Genomic DNA, 24,095 nt, shown 5'->3' with positions numbered 1-24,095 from the left:
CAGGCACACAGACCCTCACCTAAACCTTGCCTACACATTTTTTAGTAATACAAATGCCTGTTTTATATTTGCAAGAGTATTGGCTCCACTTAACTAATCCAAATTTATGGTGCAGATTTCTTGGCTGACAAGTGAGTATATGTTTGACAAACAAACACAGCAAGAAGACTGGAGTTAGAAGAAGGGAGGTAGAGAGCGTACTCCAGCTAGTGACCGCAGGATCACCTATGCTCATGGCTGCTCATGGCAAGATCAGTTAGAGGAGACAAAGGGATCTAGCCAAGTCTTTGAGAAAAACAATTCATCACTGAAGCTCCATGCAAACTCTTAATCCTCAGTCAAAGACCAAATAGAAATCAAATAAATAAGCTTACATTATGAAAAAACATGACATCCAATTTGTTTGTTTCTGCCAATTAAAATCAGTAATCTACAACATTCAAAATATGTATATAACTGCAAAGTAAAAGAACAGCTGTCGCCTCAAAAACGTGAGGGAGCTTTTCACTCAATCATCCAAGTAGAAAACCTTGTATGTATTTGAATGGAATGCTGGGCTCTCTTTTTAAACACCAAAGGCATGGCATTCCTATAATTATGCAGCAGTGTCAACAAAGCCTGTTCATAAATTCAATTTGCTATCTGTCATCTCCTGCATGTTGTGCTGGGAGAAGAAAAACGCACTGGATCGATCAAGAACTCAATTTCTAATGGCTCACATGCAGCCTTCATGATTCATGGGGGAAAAGAGAGACAAATAATTCTCAGAATTCTACAAAGCTTCTGTCCGATATGTGTGGGCTTCTCATATAATGGCAAATTATGACATCCTATATGCCACAAGTGAAACTGGTAGCAACAGTGGCATGTTAACTGAAAAGATAAATAACCCCGAAAGCATACAAAATAATGACATTTATCATAGTGACATATTTTAATCAATAACATCTAAATATCCTGTGACTTTATATATGCATAGCACTCTCCTCCCTTACCAAATTAAAGTGTTTGACTTGAGAAACACTGGGCATAGGACAGATGTCTATTATCCACTACCATCCGCTATTCTTCTAGTAGCCAATCCCTGAGTCTAATTTGCACTGTAATGAGATCTAATGAGAGTTTAGGTGCCTTGTGCTTGACGAACTGAAACCACCGTGAGAGAGAAGAACTATGAGAGTTTAACCTCACTCCAGTTGCCTGCCGTGACTCCAGTGGATAAGATGAGAAAGAAAAGGATGAATGAAGAGGAGAGGAACAACTTGTCCCCAGTTTTTTACTTGCTGCGGACTGTTTTTGAACACATTTGAGCCCATCTGTTCCCCCACAGAAAGTCACCTGTGCAATTAACCTGGACCATTAGCCGTGAAACAAAGGCCTCAGTGGAAGGAGGGAGGTGCTGCTTTATGGCCAGGTGGAGAGGCAAAAACACACTTTTTTTTAATCTCATCTCTCTTGCTCTTCTCTCAATTGTATGCACCTGGCTTTATGTTACTTTCACACCTGACTTCAGGCTCAGCCACCTATACATATACAACCCCCAGCATTACACAACACCCCCTCCTCTTTCCACTCTGCTGTCTACTCTCCTACTGTCTGTCTTTGAGCTGAGTCACCCCTTCCCCTCGCCCTCCTTCCCTGCAGTTGCAGTAGCTCCTAAGACCCAGGCAGACAGAGACCATTACTGCTACAGAGAAGACAGAGAACACAAGTGCCCGAAGGAAAGCAGTCATGCACCTGTTAGATGTTTTTCCCTCTATCCCCTCTTTCTGCATCTCCCTGCAGTCCAACCACCCAACCCTGACAAAAGCTTTGACTCAATGACCCGAGAAACTTTTCAGACAGGGCCGCGTCTTTAATTTGTAGGTGTGCGTGTGCATGTTTAGTAGTCCACTTGAGTGAAAAAGAGAGGAGGAAAAAGGGGAATGGAAGGGTAAGATGGCTAATAAAAAAGACAGATTTGCCTACTGATTAATCTGGATTGTTTTACTGTAACAACTTGATGAGCAAACCCACTCATGTCTTCCCTAACTTAATTAGGGATGCTCCCACAACCCTCCATTCCAGGAGGAATGGCAGTGTAGTTACTACTTTACCCTTGCTGTGAGCCCCTGTGTGGCGCCAGGGTCAGCAGGAGAAAGGAAGGGGGACTGTGGAGAGAGGGCAGACTGTTTTGTAGATGGGAAAGGTGGGTGGGAGGTGAGAGGTGTATTGCGTTTGACATGCATGCAGACATGCATGTTATAGCTAGGCTGACCTGGTCATTGCAGCCCTGATCCCATACCCTGAAAGAAAGAGAGATGTCCTGACTGCAAGAGACTGGGGGAAACGTGGGGAGAAGTTGGATGTTGACAAGGGAGAGATGAAAGTGGATTAGCCGCCGTGGCGATTTGCATTCTGTGGTGGAACGAAAGCCCTTGCGATGCCCCGAATAGCTGGATGCATGAATAAGTAAACAAACAAAAACAAAAATAAACCCTCCATCTGGATGGATGCTGCCAGACCCCAAGTGAGAAACAGTAGGGAGGGGAGGTTGGGAGATGGGAAGGGGGAAGAGAAATGTTTGCAACATGGCAGTCACCACACACTGCTTCCTCCGCTATCATTTACTTCTAATGCCTGCGGGCCCCCCCAGTTACCATATTGCTATCACCATCTATCCACTGCTTTTGGCTAGTTTGCTCAATAACACCATCAACACACAAGGGAAAGCTCCAACCAAGCACTGACAGATGTTAAGTTGACACACTTTCTCTGACCCATATGTATTTTCACTGTGACCTCACAGCAGGGGATAACTGTTGACGGTGTTCACTCTTAACCTAGCTGTCACGGCAAACTGATCAAAATGTCTGGTCTTGCAGGCAATTAGATCGAAAGCACTATTTTTAAAAGGCTTTCTACGTTCAGCTTTCAGTAGTATTGCAGCACCTATGTTACAAAAAAGTGGCTCTGGTTCTGAGTTTAGTGTCATTCTTGTGTTACTCTTTACCCCATCTAATAGATACAAGTGTCACTGTTTTTTGGTATGCTCTTCTTTGCCGTGACATCAGCAGAAGTTGTGAAATCTGCCGTCTAGCTACTGTATAAAGCCCCAATATGCATAATTTTTGTGTGAATTGATTCTATACAATCGGCATAGTTCCTGCTTCTTCACATTAAAATGTTTTTACATGCTGACTACTAGAGGGCTCTTACTGTGATGCAGCAAAAGGAAGTGCAACTTTATCATTAAGACAAGAAACAACCAACAGGACATCCAACTAATTAGACAAGCTAACTACATATTTTACTTTGCTGTTCTGGCATATGGACAAGAACGGCCTTGAACTATCAGGCTCAAATCAGATCTTTAGGACAGACTGTCTGCATTGTCATTTGCAAGGCGGTCAGGTGAGATTTGCACGTCCAGACATCACCAACCTATCTGCGTGGGTTTCTGTCCTAAACCAACCTATGCAGCCACGCTAGTTATGCGGTTTTCCAACACATAAGCATAAGAAATGGAGTTCGATCATCTCACCCTCCAAACAATCGGCTGTCAAGTCCCGGTGCAGACCTCATCGCTGTCCTCCATAGTGCCAAAAAACTATACTCTCTCATAGCACTCTGCTAGTAGCAGCATGGATTCCTCTCACTCTGTCACTTTTTGGCGTTGTCATTGTGTGTCACGTTGCGAGTGATGCAAAAGACACATGCAAGTCTGATTTGAACAGTCAGAGCAAAAATCAATCTGGATATAATCCGGATATGCCAATAAAAAAAAAAAAAAAAAGATTTGGGCCGGCAGTCTGAACAAAGCCTTAGTGTCAATGCCCACATCACAGGCTATGGTCCCGGTTGTTTATGTATTTGGCAAGGCATCTTAACTGTGCAGGTCAAATAAATAAATCAGGTTATTAAAATGAAAGGGATGTCAAAGATGCTTTGGCATTTCTAAATATATTGAGATGTTATAAACATTTTGGGATTCATCCAACCAACACTGTGTAGATTCCCCATTTTAAATGAGTGGCACACTTGGATAGCTAAATTTTGGAATCCAGATCAAGATAACATCTGAACCAAACCCCACATGGGCTGTTTGCATCAGTGAAAGGCGGTGCTGTCTGGGGAAGCTAAATGGATTTGACAATGGGTTTTGATGGTCTTTGTAGTGAGGGTAATTAGGTTTGATTGACTGTAAAGTGACTGGTGAGGTCCAGATCTGGGAGGGGAAATTATCAGACACTTGAACCACCCACAAATTAATGAGATTCAACTGTGCCTCAGCTGATTTCACCAAGGAGAAGAAGAACATTTACGAACACAATGGGAGAGAGAAAAGTGAGAGAAAGAAAAGGCAGGGTGAGCATAGTGACTTTGTGTGTGAGACACTGAAAGGAATAAGAGAGAAAAAAGGAAAGAGATATCTCATGCATGTCTCACGTCCCTGATTGTGGCATTAACTAAATTAAGTTAAAGATAAAAGATACAGGTGATTAAAAGCTTTAAGGTGCCATCTAATTAGTGTTTTCTGTCTTCGTCCTGATACAAAAGAGGGTGCCACAAAATAAAATAAAGTAAAATAAGTATACATATTCAACTTGACAAATTAATGTATAAGGTAGACAGTGTGGGAAAGTCTTATCCTGGCGTTGCCTTTAATTGCTAATGAATTACGGTATTTATCATAGAATATTAAAGGGCTTCCAATGAAACCAGTCTCATTTTCCTCATGCTGACATTTTTTTATAGGAGTGGAATGGAGATATTACAATCTGAGAGGATGAGCACTGGATGAGCATTTTATTTTGTCACCTTCACTACAAAATGTAATTTTGCATTCAATCAGATGTATTCAACCCTTGCATGTCATTTGTTTGTGCATAATTCTCTTTTTCTACATCTTTCTATTCCTGCTTCTTGCTATTATAGGACTTAGCTGAGATGCAGTCAGCCATATTCCGTGTGCCATCATCGCCTTGAGGCAGATTCTAATTTCGACTGGAGATATAGCACTATCTAATACACTGTTATTTATTACAATGGGTGTATGACAGCAGATAATCCTGGTGTCCTTGTTCCTGTCTTTCAAGGTAATGATGGAATTTACCAATCCACACTTAGGAGTTTCAGAGCACGCCTTGCTCTTCCAGCACTCTAGATCGACACAGCTCAAATGCAAGGTCGAAGGAAAGGGCAATTTGCTAAGAGTTTGGCATTCCACTGCTGTTACATCCATATGCAGATGTGGTAAAGGATCCTTCATTTTTATAACTCACCAGAAACTACTAATATATAAGCAGACATGGGAGTTATCAGCGGCATGACACTTTAGGGAATAAACAGGCAGCAAATTCAGAAGCATTTTACCATATATCATCATTACATTCTTTAAAGGTCTGTCCTTGATTCTTATATTTCATATCAATCATGAAGGTCAGCTTTAGCTCCCTAATACTGGCTTCATTTACCAAGCTAAGCTGAAGAATAGTGAGAATCTCGTTCAGAAACTTTTCTTTTATCTACTGGGGTTTCTGACCTTCATGTCTCTACAAGCTATCTTGCCTGGTAATATTATTTGCCAAGTCTGATGTGCTGTGGAGACACTATGCAAACTTAGAGAGCTAACCTGTCCACCCCACCGCTGCCTGTCACCGCTTGTCTATGATTACCTAGCTGGCACTGCTGCGATGCAGGTATGTACTGGTCTACCGGCAGCTGTCAGTGTCACACAAAGTCATCAATCCACATCTCCACCACTGTCATTCCTGACAGGGCTCCGCCAGCCACAACCGGTCAGCCAGCTGCACAAAAATATGTCAATTTAGTATAGCATGCCACGCTGATAAATACTTGAATTTCGAATATTTGCTCTGGTAAACAAAATAAAAATAGTTTCACAACTGTGTCTTTAAGGAAAAATGCACGAAAAGGAAGAAACAAAGGGGAAAGAGAAAACAAACTCTGATGAGGACAGTTAAGCTTTATAAAATCAATACAAGCGATCTTAATACTCTCAATCACTCTCAAGAAAAGCTGAATCTTTATTTTTGTGAATGTGGATCTTAAATGTGTATTATCTAAAAAATGTTACAGGTGTATAGTCCACAGTAAACATTTAAAGTCAATCTGGATTAGAATGTAGAGTGAAGCTGAGGCATATGAAGAATACTGACATGTACAATAAAAAAATGAGAACATACAAATACTACAGTCTGAAATTCAGTGAAAGCCTAAAGTAACTTTTTTTGCTTGCATGCAATAAATGGAATGCTTTTTCAAGAGAAGCCCACTTTTATTTATGTAAACAAATACTAGTTCAACCTCAAAATGTGAAAGGTTGACAAGGAGGAGGCATAAATAGAAGCTGCAGGCCCATCATTGTCAACATGCCAACTGCTCTCTACAGAGCATCATACAGACATGGAGACCTCAATCTAGCAGGCCTTACTGAGTGGGAAAAATGCCTTTGGAAAAGAAGCAAAGGAAGGCACACAAAAAATGCATTGAAAATGAAAAAGATATTGTGGAAACACCATTAAAGGATTATCTTACAACTAACAATTAACCATCTGCTGCAAGCAGGTTCTTGAATTATTGGACATTTTGGTTAATATCTGTGGCTGCATCCCTTTGAGAAGTTTAACATATTCAGAAGTATGTTTACTTCTAATGGGCTCTGTAATTTTAAAACATAGTGATGGAGAATTTGGTACACACCTTGCAGCTATTGTGGGAACAAAGGTAACTGTATTTACCTTCACCAAGGAGGTTATGTTTTCACATGTCATGTCTTGGTTGGTTTGTTTATTTGGCAACAGGATTACGCAAAAACTGCTGAAACAATTTGCACCAAACTTGGTGAAGGCATGGGGCATGGGACAGGGAAGAACCCATTACATTTTGGTGCGGATCTGGTTGGATGGATCCAGGACTTTTTTTTATCACTTTCCTTAACATTGCGATATAAGGCATTTTTCACCTTGGCGGAGGTTTGCGCTCGACTGAGTGCCATTCTAGTTAGGATTGTAATAACGTGTGTTCAATAGTAATATTAACAAAACACTCAAAAAAACAACAATTTTTCCAATTTAATCTTCCAACAGAGCAACCCAATGTATGGATCTGCATTCTGTCGATGACTGCAAGCTGTTGCTAGAATGGACGGGAGCGGGTGAGTGGGCTCTAATTCATATAATAAAAAATGATCGCTTTGCAGGTAAAACTTAATCATAAAAACAACATCTGTGGAGCCTCTGCATGTGTTTTGAGGGTTTTAATAATACTGTCTAGAACAATTTTAGTAATTTATTTTACAAAAAGCTAGTTTTCCAATCAGATAATTCTATATTGAAACCTAAGATTACTTAAGAAAAGTCTTTCTTACACATTATTCCAGTTGGATTACATTTAATGTGTGTAGTCAACTGAGATAGCAGGCTGTTGGTACACTCATAAAAGGTGTTGTAAAACTTGCAGGCTACAACCAATATGCTTCTACACTAGATATCCCTCTGGTTGGAAATCAAAGTGTTTTTCACAGGTTTATATGGGGAGGGGGACTGTTACGCAGAGCTATTCCAACTATTCACATACTAAAAACCATACTATATAAACTAGGTCCGAGAAAAAGTTGACAGAAAACATGTAAAACACAAAGTTCTTCACTATTTCTAGGTGGTACCTGGGAGAAATGCCTGGGCTAAATAAAATGTTCAGATAACTTTTTTTGTTCCTCATTGTTTGTTTATTACTAGGTGCCTTATGCCAAGCTGCACTGTACTCAAAGGGGCATGTGCGCTTTCTGGCTCTGTTCAAAGCTTAGTTGATTTGACTGGGGTACACAGTTGACATGTGGGTGCAGACACTTGCCCCAGATGGGGGCACTGACCCCAGTGATGCCAGCCAAGTAAGCGGCCACAGGGGCCTGCTACTCCACACAAATGCCTTGGAGAAAGAAAGTCCAGATGCTCTACCACGTTCTGGCTCTTGACACACTTGACATACTTAATTGTGACATTGTTTCGTACGCCGCATTAAAAAATATCCTGCTGTGATCAACCATCTTTCCCTGTTTTTAGACAGATGCATTAGTTTGGCTTTATTCTTCAGTGTTTAACTGTTATTTCCAGTGAAGTAAAGCAATTTTGTAAATGTTGAACATCTGGTCAGTTCAAGAGAATATGGAAATCCACTTAGAGCAAATTAAAACAAATGGGGTGACTCGGTAATGATTTCATAAGCAATTAGGATTTCTAATACTTCACAAGGAAAACACGTTTAGCTCTGCACTTGTCTCATCTATCAATCATGCTTATTGAAAAAGTATGCATGTCAGATGGCAAAATCTCAAGTTTTTTCTACTCGGAAATGGGGAAAAAAGATTTTTTTTTTTTTTTACCAGTTTCCTAAAAGCATTTGTCTGCTTTCCCTCCCCCACTCTGGTGAAATCCTGGCAAAAGCTAAATGAATTAAACTCGCATTAAATATGCATTTCATTGTTAATCATTTGCAAGCGAAGAGGATTAGGTCACAATTTGTGAAATGACAAAAAAAATCTATCCCTTTTCAAAAATAGCCTCTTGAATTTGCATTAAACACATTAGTATGATCCATCAAACAGTCTTTTAAGAAATAAAATGAGTACATCAGCTAATCTGTAAAACAGATAAGATATTGACCTATACATAATTCTCATAAAACAATGACCATATGTTTACTCCTTCTGTTAATGCTAATGGATTTGTAAACAGAAAAAAACACTATATTCAGGTCAACAATTCATTTTTCTCAATTTTAGATCTATCTATCTATCTATCTATCCATCCATCCATCCATTCGAGACTAAGGCCAGAATTAAAATAATGCAGACAAGAATAGGTATATCACACCGGAGAACCCTTTTCAGTGTTTCAATTCCCCTTCAACCTTTAAAATGCTAAATTAATAAATCAAATGTTTGGACAGGATCAATTAATAGTAGGAGGAATTAAATAAGCCTCTTTGTCCTGTACACTATATTATTTTCATTTACCTTCACAGAAAACACAACTGAGGCTCAGCATGACATATTGATGTGAAAAGTCTCCTCAAATAACTATATCCACAAAATATCTGAAGCACTTATAGAATTGTAGAACAGAACGGGAGAGAACAGCCATGACTCTCAAGCCAAGGCTGTCAACTGGAGCGGAGCAGAGAGAGAGAAAACTACAATTCCTGCCTTGGAGTTGTATGGCTCCGCCAATAAGTCAAGTTGCAGTTTACATCCATGTCTGTCCAGAGTCATATAATATGTGTAGTGAAGACTATAAAGTAATTTAATGAAAGGTAATATGTGTATTTTGTCATAATGAGCCAAAAACATGTTTTGTGAGGTCACAATGACCTTGACCTGTGATCTTTGACCACCGAAATCTAATCAGTACGTCCTTGAGTCCAAGTGAATGTTTGTGCCAAATTTGAAGAAATTGCCTTCAGTCATTCCTGAGATATCACAGTCATGCGATTGGGACGGACGGACGGACAGACGGATGGACGGACTGACATACCCAAAAACATAATGCCTCTGGCTACGGCTGGCGCCGGCGTGGAGGCATAATAAAGATGTGCAACAAGAAAACACTGAATATCCTGCTGTGTGTGTTCCAACCAAAGCTTAGAGAGAAACTGAGCAAGAGCACCAGAGTGGAACACCACGCTGCTGTAACCTTCAACCTCCTTCTGGCTCAAGCTCAGCTTTCCATTCACAGGATCCATTTAAAGAGCTCCATATTTGATTGTACTTTCTCTGATTACATTTCACATAAAGACCAGCTAGTACATTAAAAGGAACTATTCATGGTTTAATGAAAATGTGCAGTCAATGCAGGCAAGAACCTTGACAGGTGAAAAAGCAGCCTGGGTTTAGCACATCAAGTGTGTATTTCATAACTGCCAAGGTCATTGTGATCACGACAGTCCAGTGAGCTAGGAGTTGGTTGGAGGACAATCCCCACTATCTCCAAAGCTGCAGGCAACGCTGCCCATGTCATCCTCATGTTTTATTCATACAAGTCATATTGTGGCATTCAGAAACTGAGATCAAAATCTGCTCTGGGAGAAATATTTAATATGATACCTACTTCCCTACCCTTCTCCATCTGGTTGACCAGAATGAGAGAGAGGGGTAGACAGCGTCATTCAGTTCAGCCATGTTGGATTATTAAAAGTGAAGCTTTCAAAGAGGTCACTGCTCAGGGAAAAATGAAAAAAAAAAAAAAAAACTGTAGCATGCATCAATTATCTTGGAGAGTTTGTGGCATACTGAAGACTGTGTTGTCACATTTCCCAATGTGGCTGAGCTACAGAGAGGTCCTTGGCTGGTGTTGACATTTAGAAGCTGGTGAATTGTGAAAATCCAAGTGTTTGTAAAAAAAAAATGGACAAAAGACCACAATGACTGCATGCAAAGCCCCTTGAGCTTGAAATTCGTTCTCAATGTCATTGGCATGACTAGACACTGGCAGCAAGTTCTGTCGCTCTAATTTTACATGCCTGGACAACTGCAGCTTACACTGATCAATACGAGGTTTACGGGTATAACTGGAGGACAATAGAACAATTCCAACGATTCACTACAATAAATATAGCACACTGCCCGCAAATTTTCTGTCTTATTACTTGCACATGACCAGTTAAAAACGAATAACAGTATGACTGTGTTGAAAGTGTAAAGAGCTATTTTCAGCTTTTGTTGTAGGTAGACCTCAGCTTCCTATCTTTAAGTGTGACCTGCATCCTGTGTGCCCCTGACAGTTCTATGAGAGCTCAAAGAAAGTATTTGCATTTTTTTTATCACTACATTCAAATTTCACTGGTACTACTACTGAATTATGAGATTGGTATCTATTGCTTAAAATGTGTTAAATGTTTAGAAATACATGTACATGTAGGAGGGAATGTTTCTGTCTATGTGAGCAAATAATGGAAAAAAACAGCTAAAAGTAGCATAACCTGTCTTTTGTTTGGAAGCATTGTATCGGCTATGGGAGAAAGTATAAGATTCCTTCACATCTGAAAAAGATGAGTCCCCCCACTCCTACACATTATCCTCTTCCTTCTGAGTTCAAATCTGCATGAAGCACAGTTCCATGAAACCCCCTTTCTATCCTCCTGTTCTCCTCCTCCTAACTCCCTACTTGCCTTATACCGTCTCTCTCTCTGTGGTGGCATGGGGAGAAGTGCCATACCTTTGTTCATGTCAATCAGCTGCTTCTTCTTCTGCTGGCGCTCCTGCTTCTCACGCTCTGCTTTCTCCTTCGCCAGTTTGGCTCTCTTGATCTTCTCCTCCATCTCTCTCTTCTTGTGGTTCTCCTTCACTGCTTCCTGATGAGGCGCACACACACACACACACACACACACACACACACACACACACACACACACACACACACACACACACACACACAAATAGATAAAATCCGTATCTGGCTCCTACCACCTCCACTCTTTTAGTGTCTTCGCTTCTGTATAATGCTCCGAAGCATCAGCATGCCATCAGCAAATTCCTATTCAGAGAAGGGTTTGATAGTCAGAGATAAGCTGGTATAAACAATATATCAAGACTTGCGTATGAACTTTTTTTTAATACAAGCCTATGCCTGTAAGGGTGCAGCAGTACTTGACATACACTAAGTTTCATTGTCAATAATACATCAATAAAGCACGCGCACACACACACACACACACACACACACACACACACACACACACACACACACACACACACACACACACACACACACACACACACACACATATATATAAAGATTATATATAAAGTCATATAAATAATCAGACAATATGACAATATGGGGGAGCCACAGCATGGGAAGAGAAAAATGTAGTGGCAGTCTCTGAGGAGGGAGAAAGAGATATCCTCCTATTCCTTCGTGACCGGCTGAAATGTCAGGAAGGAGCCAGAGAAAGAGAGATAATCAACGGTATAGATTCAGCCTTTACAAATGTGTCAGTTTGTTCTCGTGCCAAGAGAGGAAGATGCAACTGTGTGACCTTTGGAGACAACAAAATGTTCTCTCATCCCAGGCCTGTGGAGCAGCCCTTGACAGGACCCATCATAGGTGTTAGTATATGTATGTGAGAGGTCATACTCTATGTGTATACATGCATATGAGCCTGTATTCCTATGCCGTAGTCTATGGGCATCTTTGTGCTTCTGCTCATCTCTGGTGTGTCCCCTCATGTATGCGTGTGTGTGTGTGTGTGTGTGTGTGTGTGTGTGTGTGTGTGTGTGTGTGTGTGTGTGTGCGCGCGTGTGTGTACGTGTCAGTAAATGAAGGCATGGCCCTGTCTGTGCAATGATATAATAAGTGGCGACAGTAGGCCCCCCCATCAAATGCCCCTGTGCTCCTGATGTGTGTGTCGTGTTGGCAGCTAAGACTGAGGGATTATGGGGATTGTGGGGAAGGAACAAGGAAAGAGCAGCTCATCATGCCAGTCAATAGCAGAGCTTTGCTCCATGTCCAAGGACACAATCCCTCATTGTCACTGTCTCCTTGTTGGATGACAAGGGTTATGGGAGAGAGAGAGGTTGAGCCAGAGAGAGGGGTAATAGATAAGTCAATTGAGGGTGATAGAAAGAAGCGTGGTAGAGAGAGAAAGCAAAATAATAAGGGAGAGTGAGTAGGATTTTGTATTATGTGCATTATGAAGATGTAAGAAAAGAAGTTTTTCTTCACTAGCCGCTACAAGTCGGATAAAAACACCAAAATCAACGCAAATTTATTGCCATATCAAGGCTGTGTAAATGATACAGCTACACTCTATAAGGGTAATTGACTGAGTGCACTTTGCCACAGTTTTGAATCAGAGTGGAAGAGAACTGTGGTGTATATTCAGTAATGAAACAGTTAACTTGTGCATTTTGTTTGAGTGATGGGCAGCACTGGCAGCAAGAATCAAATTGATTCCTATCCTCATCCTCTGACAGGATTCACTTCATTTTGGAAGTAATATCACTGCATTGCTAAACATCTAAAGCATAAATTGGAAGATAAATTATGCAGATTACAAATAACATCCTTCCGGCAAAACTTATTTTAAACAAACAACTAATTTTGACTGTAAACATGATTATGCAACATATTTATGTTGCTATAATCAAACAGCACCACTAATTACCATAGCAACAAATATGTTTTCACTGTTCTCTTATGCTTCCCTTTACTATTCTCTTTGACTTCCCCTTTTTTGCAATTGTCAAAAACTGATTCTATCAGGTCTTATGTTTCTTGGTAACTCTTTGTATTTTAGCAGGACATACAAGAGATAAACGAGATGTGTTTTCAGAAATAGTCTTCAGTGCAGAAAACCAGATTAAACCTCATCAGAACATAGGACAAAAGATCTGGCTACCAGACGTGACAGTGTGGCTGATATTGTTTTCACCTTGTGAGTCTGTGTGTGTGTGTCATCATGGCAAAATGTGGCCCTGGAGACACCTACTGTCGCGAGAACTGCTACAGAGGCAATTTTCAGTAATTTGGCAGGTGTTTCTGTCTGTCTGTCTGCGGACAGATTTTGTCACCACGATAGCATCGCAACCATGCAAGATGCAGTCACAAAACTTTACAGGTGTGTAGTTGAGATCAAAATGAAGGCTGAGTTTGAAGATTGGTGTGGTCTAATCCATGAGTATTCAGTGTTCGTGGGTCAGAACGTCAACATGTCGACGGATGTCACAGCTTGTGTGATCCCACCACAAGACGGTCTCTAGTTTCTCTTGAATCTGGTCAAGTATTTTGCATGAATTCCAACAATGTTGGAAAAAATCAACTTCTCTTGTTTTGTCTCGAGTACTCTCCTCTACTCAAGATCAAAGTAAAAATATTAAAAGTATGATTTGTGACCATGGAAACAAGTTAATTTTGGCCTTTACATTAAGTCGTCAGTCCCTAGGTGGCCATCCAATGACAGTCATATAATAATAGTCATATTATTACTGTTTCTCAGTTACTAAAGGTGATATTTTTGCATAAAGTATAAGTTGATGTTGAAATGTGAATTTAATGTTGAAAAGAAGAAAGAAAAATATTGAGACCTACTTTGTTTTTACACATGGCTACCAAGTACTATAATGCAGTGAGGCACAATAGGGAGGGATTTTGGTTGCAAACCAAATAGTCCAATAAAAATATGTTTTTCAAGAAATAAAAACAAAAACAGAAAGGTAAAGACAGTCTTATAGGTTTAGAAAAAGAGGAAAAATGAAAATAGTGCATGGAATTGGAGGAAAAAAGCAATAAAAAGACAAGTGTAGCCCTGCACTTCAAACTGACCCAAAAGGTCAAAGGTTTTTCCCCTATGATCATTCACCATGATAGAAGGTGTCCTTTGTGGCCGGGATCTGCCTAATAACTCTTAATCAAAACAACAAAACAAATCCTACTCTCCAGGGGTCATGTTTATGACTGGTGGTGCCCTGAACCCCTCTGGTGAAATGTAAGAAAATCTGATGCAGGTGCTATATGTGTATATTATTTAAATGCTCTAAGAGACAAAACAAAATGTGTGGTTTTGCATAATAGCACCTTTGTGCCAGGTAGGTTTGTCAACAACACTACTGAGGCAGCACATTCTTGCTTTCAGGCTCATAGAGGCCATGAGATGAAGGAAACGCATGTCACACTCATTGCCCCTGGTGTGTCTAAAATGGAGATTATAAGTACTCCTCTATCTATACCTGGCTGGAGTCCCAACCCAAAAGTCCCATGTACCAACAAGGGCCGGGCAGCATTTTGCCTTTCCAGGTCTGTTCTTTCAATAATTCATGAAATGTGTTTGCTGTTCTTCCTTGACCCTGCACAACACAATACATCTACCGCAGCATGCCCCCCCCCCGTGCATAAAAGTGTGCCAGTCCAATGAGGGAAAAATGAGTATTCCCAACTGCTCAGTTGCACCAGTGATCTCACACAGAGAGTGTCACTGCTATATCTCATTTGAATTTTACAAACACTACAGGCCTAGGTTTCAAGCAGCAAATGTGTTTATTAGCCATCTGTTACATTATGTGCCAGGATATTGGAGGGAAGTGCTTTAAAGAAGTTATAAGTTAAAGTTTGTGAGACTTCTGCTCTGTGGTATAGATGTATTCCCATATTGATAGGTGACCTCCAAAATCTGGTGCAATGAGTTTAATGACTCTGTCAGACAGTGTAAGTAAAAATACTGAGGAAACAGGGCAGTGATTTAGCAAGAAGGTGGGTAGAGTGGCACAGTCAGAGTCATCATGTTCAGTGTGATCATCATGATTATGATCGTTTGTCATATTGTGAAGGAATGAGAACTTTAAAAATATCAGATGGGTTCAAAAGTGGACGAATGCACCCACACACACACACAAATCATCATCCTAATCTCTTAGATGCTCTATCTTGCTACTTTTCGAACCCGGTGTAGGTCTTTTGGTCTTATTAGAAAGTCACTCAATCAACAAGGAAGACTGTTAGCTCAAACCAGCCCATCTGCTGCGCTTTGATAACTCATTAATGGAAAAATCCTCATTCCCCATGCTCATGGTCGGTATTACACATACAGACCCTGCGATTGCATTTCACTCATACTCTATTTCAGAATATGGCAGCAGCATTAAATTAACAAATTGTTGGACTCTTCGAATCCTGAATCTATGTGCTGAAATCATATAATATTTCATTTGCCACAGACAAAAAGAGAATAGGACGGCAGTGAGGGAGAGAAAGAGAATGAAACAGAAGGAAAGTAGAGTTAATGGATTCTCTTATCAGTTACATTCAGTTCTGTGAGGACTGTCTGTCAATGCGTTTACTCAAATGCCTCATGTCGTTGGGGTGCATTAAGCCCTAGCTTTTTAGTAAAAGCAATTTAGGGTGACTGTATTGCAGTGGAATTCTTTAATACTGCAGATGCTTTGTGCTGTGAACACATTACACAGGGCAATGCAAAATAGATGGAAGTTAGTGAGGATGTTTTGTCTGAGTCAAACAACTCAATGTCTCAATATTGAAATAAAAGTCTTAGGCAGACCAGGCATATCAGGAAGTTAAACTCAAAGCTCTTTTTAAATTATTAACTGACAAGAAGTCATAGTATTCATTTGATTTGCTATTTGGAACAAATCAGTAATGGTTGATGTAGGCTGACTTTGTCAAAGATAAATAACTAGCTGACATGTCTCCAAAATTCCTTCACTGACAAAAAAAAAGCTAAGGAAGAGCTTTTCGTTGTGCTGCAAAGAAGGTAGCGCAGTTGTTTTTACAGGGTAAGAAAATAAAAACAACGTTCAAGTAGAAACAACCATTGATTCCTTGTGCTCTGCAAGCAGATGGGATTAGCCTTTCTGTCAGCAGAGATGAAGAGCCAAAAACTATAAATAATATCTGAAGAATATGGTGATTAAAGGATTGTTTTTATATGAATACATTAACTTATAACCCCCCCATCCCTCACCCCCACCCCCCATTTCAACCACACCACAACACTTTATCCCACTCACTTCCCTCCCCTTATCCATAGCAGGGAAGTTTAAATCAGTAATAAAATATTCATATGCAGCTATTTGCTTGAGAGAATAATTTATTTTCTTGGGTGGATGCCTCTTTTAGAGATATGCAACTCTGGAATCCTTGAGGGAGTGTTGTGTTGTGTGATGGTGCTCTTTGATCAGTGGGAATGAAAAGTTGGTTTCAGATGGGGATCAGAGTAAAGAGAAGAGATGGATTCAGACAAGGGGACCTTGCCATTCACATTAATGGATTGTGAATACTGAAAGCATGCCTTCTGGAGACCATGTCATCATCCTGACACAAGGAATTTTGGGGTAGTGCCAGGAGGGATGGATAGACTGTAGAAGGTACAACACAAAGCACTTGAATACATTTTTAACACACTTGTCTAGTCAGGAAAAAGGAACTTTGGCTTTGTTCTGAGATAATGTGGTGTTTATCCCACTGTTAATATCACCTCTTTAACTGATCTGTTTTGCTCAATGTGCTTTATTCACTGTTCTCAGTAACCACATTCCTTATAACACCAACAAGAAGCAGAAACAATTTTAAATTTTACTTTTATCCAAAGTAAATCCATGCCCCCATTTTACCTCAGTACCTTTCTCACTTGTGTATGCCATTTCTGATCTTATTGTAGAAATTTACAAACTTAAATACATTAAAAAAATAAAAACTATAAATGTATTCTATAGCTAACACCATGACTTGTGTTATAATGTTTAAGGTCAATAAATGTAAAAATGTTACACCTTTTACAGAAACTTTTTCCTAGCCATACTGAAATAAATTTTAAACTCTCAGGTGGAAAGTAAAATGCATTTTCATCAAGTCCTCTCTAGACTCATTCCCCCTAACAAAATCCTACCAGATCTACAATACCCTGTGGTGACAGCACATGCACACACATACACAGCAGCTACAAGCTAATGAAACTGTATTTAAAAGGTTAAGAAGCTTGCCCGAGCTTCTTTTATCAGCAAGACACTGACATTATACATTCTCCTATTCTTAGCATTTTTTCTTTTAAATATAATATTCTACTTTGTTTTATGACTTTGTCTTTTTTGTTTCAGCTCTCAAGTCAGTACTACAATTTTCTTAATCAGTAATGGTAGAAGGAAAAAAGAATTTGTGTTATTATGTTGTTATGTTCTGCATGTTTAAGCATCTGACACTCAGTGCACTCAGGTAAAAGAGTTTAAGCATTTTTGTTTCCCATTTGGATGTACAGTACAGAACATGTAGGTGGAAAAGCTTCCATCCATATAACCTATCCAATAATTTACACTTTTCTTCAACTTCTCCGTATGTTAAAAATAGGTCTCATTTGTGAAATTTTGTGAATACATTTGCATATAATAAAACATTCAGATTTAAAACACATGCTAGACCCATCAAATGCTGGTAAGCATGAGTTTGTGTTTATATTCCTCTGTACATGGTGTGCTTCTGTCTATGAAAGGCCAGCATTTTATGGGAACAAAATTATCTTAAGTAAACCTAGCAATGATTTCCCCTTTGAAAAACCATTGTTGGGGGAAAAAAAAAATCATAATCTTACAGACCAGGAGAAGAAAGATCATAATAAACTGCCAGAAAACAAGGCGCACTTTCTCAAACCAAAACTTTCTGGAATTTTTAGATGAGGAAAGTGAAATCACCATCAGAACAGAAACTAGCAGCAGATTGTCTCAAAAGCAAAATTCTTGATGGACTATCAGATGACTGGGGGCAAAATATTTCTACCCTTGTTGCTCACACAGATTACGGGATTACAGTTGTATAATGTCCTCTGTGGCTCTGGAGGAGATCTGCTAAATCTGAGAAAATAACCCCGATGATGTCACGGGAGTTATCTCGGTTTTAAAGCATGGGGCAAAATTACAAGAGAGGACGAAAGGAGCGTGTAGAGTTTTAAAGATGTAGGCATTTTTTACCACAGAGGTAGGGTTTAGGAAAAATCAGATAATACATTGCATTAAAGGATCAAGTGCCTTTAGAGCATGACTGATACTAAGAAATAAAGTCAGGATATCTTGGCCTCTGCTGCTTAGATTTTCACATTTCTTTTTGAAATCTGTCCCTTATGAGAGCCCCAATGTTATGGAAGTATAACACTGTACCACTTGAACATCCAGTTTCATCCATAAAAGTATTACACCGTAATGTTTGCACGTTATCACCATCTGTCAGGACCTGCTGAAAGTCTGATGAAAATGTGTGCATGTGTAACACACAAATTCTGTTCCCACTACAATGACACCCAATGTGTGTCAGCAAGTGAAAGTGGGTGCAAAAGCATGTGCATGTGTGGGTGGTGGCTTCTGGTCGTCTGTGTGCGTGTCTACTTTGAAAAAACAGTAAACATGAGACTTTTCATGTACATGTAAAAAAATCCATAAACTTCATACTCACCATGAAGAGGATGCGGAAGTTGGCCAGTTGTCCGAAGAAATCCTCCACACTGACAGAGTGGGGGTCAAAGGCAAAATAGCTGCCAATGCTCTCATAGAGCTTTTGCATGTTCTTATGCATGGTGGATAGTTTTTCATACTGCTCCCGGGCATGCTTGCAGAAGCCGTGAGAAGGACAGAGTCAAGGAAAAAGGAGAAAATCATGTCTCAAAGACAGACAAAATATATTCAAAAGCTACTGTAATCAGCAATATAATGACACCTCACAAACATGTTAATGTGTGAAAAAAACCAAGCCATTGTGAGAAATGATCACTTCAGAAGCTTTATAACATTCAAAAAGCCCACCGATGTCAAGGTCAGCAAAACAAAACACTGGATAAAGAAGGGTCAGAGACAATCTAATGTGCCATTACAATAACCTCTCCATCTCACTTTGGAGTCAATAGCATGGTGAGCTAATAGCTGCAGCCCTGGAGTAATGGAAAGGTGTTTTGTAGTCAGCAGCATGACACAGATGGTTGCTGGAAAAGCTGATTGCAGTCATTGTTCTATTGTTTCTTCCAACAACAGTGGGGTCAGGTTGTTTTGAACCTCACAGCTCACGTCGCACTGTGTAATTTACTGAACAGGCAGAGCACTTTTCTCCTGGTGAATGGCTATTGACAGCCGGCATCAGTTAAGCATTATCACAGCAGCCACTGACCTCATGGAGACTGTGCTTGGAAACTCCAAGACTCACATGCCCTGGGTGGGATGAGGATGCCGCAGCTTCACACAACACACTCACCAGCTTATACATACATGTGTGCACATGCTTGCAAACACAAGCATGGGGCAAAAGAAGCTCTACCTGCAAAAGAAACTCCATCAATATTTTCAATACTTTAGCAATCGTGTCCAACACCGGCTGTGTCTTCAATCATTTTCATCTTCCTTCTTTAGAAGCAATAGTAATTATAGCTATAATATCTGCAATGGCAATCTTATTACTATGACGTGAAATTCTTACAGGTTTTCGATTTTTTTTTTTTTTTTTTTTAGCTCTGGCCATTAGTTCTGTTGGTTATGATAACATTGCTGAAACGTCTCTAAAAAAAAGTCCAACGGAGCAACAGATAAAAGCAGTCAGATGATGACAACACATTAAAAACAAGCTGATGGTTTTGCCGGATTAGCTACTGCTTTATTTTAGGTAAAAGAAAAGGGGGCACACCCGTAATATTGCTTATAATCCATTATTGCACAGGAAAACTGAGTGAAAACTTCGCCTTTGTTTTCTCTTTCAAAGAAGTTTACTAGCCTATGGGTTTGTTTAAAACCTCCCTGATTGAGTGACCACTAGTGTTTCCTCCCCTTTGGAACCGATTTTTTTTAAGGAATGCTGCTATGTTCCCAGATTTTACCAGTTACTTTGGTGAGTACAATGTAATCATAACAGACAGAAGCTCAGGCCAGAAAAAGAAAATAAAACCCAAATCGTACCAAACAACAGATTTCAATACAGTTTAACAATGAGATTTTTTGTGTCAGTATCTCTGTTTTCCTCTCTTATGTGATCAGACTTAAAACATTCCGTTTAATCTATAATACTTCAGTTCTGTTTAAATAGAATTTATAATTTCAGTAAATAAATATTATATATATATAAATTATCTTTGTATAAATGGTTACTGAGCAAAGGGTTTGGCATGGCCAGACATAACAGAATGCTTGAAGTTAAAGGTATAATGAAAATAATAATCTTCTACGAGTGCACAGACAATATTCTTTTGTCAGCTTAATGCGTGTTTGCATCTTTGTGACTGTCATTCTGAAATCCTTCCAATTTGAACTGAATAAAAACACTGACACTGTTACTGTCAACCAATACAGAAAGGTATAATTGGGATTGTATTTTGCTTCTTTATGTTACACTTACTTACTAAGGCAGCGACTTCTAGTTCTCTGTGTAATGGGTACAGATATAGGCAATTAGTGCTCATATGCAGTCGCCTTGGCAACATACACAGGCTGTTGGTACAGCATGTGGCCTGTGATTGTCAGGGCTAAACGGTTATCAAGATATTGTTCTCTGTGAGCAATCTGCCTTTATGATGTGGAAGCCACTGTTTTTCTACAATGCTATTTAATTTTTGTTTGTTTGTTCTGCCATCTTGGTAGACATCCATGTTGAGGTCCGGGGTTTGTTCCTTGTCCCTAGCCAAGAAGTGCCTGTGCTGTATGATGTGTATTATGTATGTGTTCACTTACATATGCTCACATTTAAGCCTGTATTTGCGGAAAGCCCTTTGTGTAACTGAGAGGGAATAACAAACTGACAGGGTGGGCTGGTTGGATCACCTCCCTACAAGCTAGTGTTTACCAGAAACAGCAGCTATGGCACAGTCCAGTTAAGCAGCAAGCCCACACACGGGCCCAGTGGATGGACTAATGCTTATGTCTTTCCCCTTCCTTGTCTCTATCTCCTTGTCTGCCTGGACCTGATTTATCCCCCTTGCTTCTGTCAGACTGCTTTTATCTCATCTTTTGTCCACCTCCCCCTCACTCCACTTATGTGTGAGAACTCAGGGGCCCAACAGATAGATGTAAAACATAAACTTTGCCAAAGTAATATGTCTTTTCAACATCCAACCCCCTGACAGAGTTGTATTTGTTTGGTAAAGCCTTCAAATGATCCTTGAAAGGAAAAAAAAAAACCACTTTCTAGGACCAATCTACCATGAACCACGCCATATGGTATGGTGTCATTTATTAGTGAAACTGAACCTCAGTGCTTAGTCCAAAAATTCTACTGCAGTCAGTTTCAAGTGCTAGACTGAACTTCGTTTAAAATTCCCCCTCTCAACAATGCCTAATGGGTCAGAATGGAAAAATTAACTCTAGAGGATGAAACGATTATTGTAAAATCATGAAAAGCATAAATATGTATAATGTCAAAATGAAAACAAGGACCAGCAACAGGTTCACGCCAAAAAGCAAGGAAAAACATGTCAATTGGGCCGCAAAAGACACTTACTCTACAATGGCATGGAAATGCTTATTAACAGCATTTACATAAAATGCTGATTCCACTCCACAGCACACTGGCACACGGAGTCCACACTGGCTTTAGCTCAGGAAATTTTTGGGTCAAAACTGTTGCCACCCTTGCAGAATGAAAGTTAAAAAACATTTGAAGCAGCGGTTACTTTTGGTGCTTGTCGTGGCTCAGGGCTCTCATTGTTTCTCTTTCTCTACCTCTCTCTCTCTCCAAGTCTCTCTCACACACACTCAAATACACACGTACAGTATACATATGCACCGTAGTAGATGTGTCCCGCTGGGGACTGGACTGAGGCTGGCTGGGCTTTTGCTCCTTGTATTTCCACATCAAAGACATGTCATATTGATGGAGCCTGACGCACACTATCCTGCAGCAAAACAACCAGTATGGCAGAGTCCTCATCAAACACACATACAGAAACCCGAACGAACAGGCAAACACACAATATATATAGTACACATGCACACAACCATTCTTTGAATATCTCTCTGTCAGGTTGTCTGTTACTCTTTTCTTTGCCTTAGTTTCTCACAGTTGGTGAATCCTTTATCGTCTCTCACTTCTCCAAAGATAAATCTTTTTCTATTTCTCTCTCTTTTCTTACTGTCCACCACTGTCTCACTCAAACCTATTCCTGCTTACAATTCTCTTTCTACATTTCCCCTTGATATTTTCTCCATTAAATTCTCTCACTCAGACAAGAACTCCCTTCTTTCTCTCCTACGCGGAGTGAACTTTCAGAAGTATGCTGTTTAAGATGTGTCTGGTATTCACCTGGGCTTGAAGCAGAGCAGGGAGCATTTTACAGCTCTGTGCCTCATCCTTTTTGAATTTCTGTACACCCTTGGAATTGCTGCCTTTAAAGACTATTTCAATAACTGACGCTGGCAAACCTGGAATTATAAACAATTATAGTTCAAAAAGGGCTTGTGGAATAGCAGCAAGTCACTAAGCATATCAGACTTATGCTTGGCTTACAAAACGTTTCTGACCGCGTCATATCTGACTGTGTTGATTTACAAAGACAATGTCAGATGTGAAATGTGATGTCAACAGCAGTGTCCTGCTAGTTCGAGTTAATAATTCCCTCTCTGAAATCCCCTTTTGTTGCCAGAACCCACCATGTCCCTGTAAAAATCTAGAATTTGTTCTTTGTCCTGCCACAGTGTCCTCATTACTGTGTTTAATCAGTGACTTTTTATCTGTGTTTTTAACGTGCCAGAATGGGCACATTTAACATCAGTAAGCTGCGATTAAGGGCACTCATTTTTAACACCACAAAATGACAGCAAAATCATATCCAAGTTAGACTTAACCTAAATGTAAAAAAAGGTTTTTTTGGAGTTAGACTCCATTCAATTTCAAAATAAAACCCATAAAGATGAGAAAAATCCATTTATGAGCCAAAATTAAGTTAAATCAGTTTTCACAATGGCCACCTATGAGGATGGCAATAAATTACCTGGTTTGTTTACCTGTGTGCATGCGAGAGTTATTAAAGTGCTGCATAAAACCCTACAGTGAGGGCCCAAAAAGCCTCCTTAATAAATCTCTTGTAACCTAGTTCCATTAATGTTTATTTAATGCTTTTCCTATGTGCTTGCTGGCCCCTCTATCCAAGGCCCCACACTAAGCCTGCTTTTCTCCAAACCCCACCATCCCTGCTCCCTTTATCCCCACACCTACTGCCAACAGCCCCTGTGGGCCAAATTACACCAAGACTGACTGGACAGAACCCATCATGCTGAGAGTGAGAGCACAGAGAGAGAAAGAGAGAGAGAGAGAGAGAGAGAGAGAGAGAGAGAGAGAGAGAGAGAAAGAAATTAGATGTAAAAATAATAATTATAGCTACTCAAATCTATGAATAAATGCATCAGCTTTTATCTTATTTTTTCATAATAAATCTAAAATTCTTTGTGTTTGATAACTGTTTTTTTTTTTAATTTAAAAAGTTTGCATTTTTGCTACTATTGCTTGTTCAACTTTACACAGAATCAGTGAAAAAGCTGAATAAGTGAGAGAAAGACAAAGGCAAAGCTTAAGCGGAGGACACGACCATTCTCTAGTGTGTGGTGATACAGGCAGAGGGAGGTCTGCAGG

At 39.8% G+C, this 24,095-nt stretch overlaps 1 protein-coding gene across 2 annotated transcripts in view; it reads right to left on the bottom strand.

Annotated features, from left to right (window-relative positions):
* Positions 1-24,095, bottom strand: part of diaph2 (diaphanous-related formin 2) — a 358,243-nt gene that overhangs the window by 47,420 nt on the left and 286,728 nt on the right. For both annotated transcript variants that reach the window (XM_040119669.1, XM_040119671.1), the window contains 2 exons: positions 18,951-19,115; positions 11,217-11,352 (listed from right to left, as the gene is read on the bottom strand). In XM_040119669.1, the coding sequence (XP_039975603.1) occupies positions 11,217-11,352; positions 18,951-19,115 (301 nt within the window). The remainder of the gene's footprint in view (positions 1-11,216; positions 11,353-18,950; positions 19,116-24,095) is intronic.

Source organism: Xiphias gladius, chromosome 23, assembly GCF_016859285.1.
Source record: "Xiphias gladius isolate SHS-SW01 ecotype Sanya breed wild chromosome 23, ASM1685928v1, whole genome shotgun sequence".
Classification (NCBI taxonomy): Eukaryota; Metazoa; Chordata; class Actinopteri; order Istiophoriformes; family Xiphiidae; genus Xiphias; species Xiphias gladius.
Note: the sequence above shows the minus strand (reverse complement) of the source record. Positions and strands in the feature narration are given on the sequence as shown.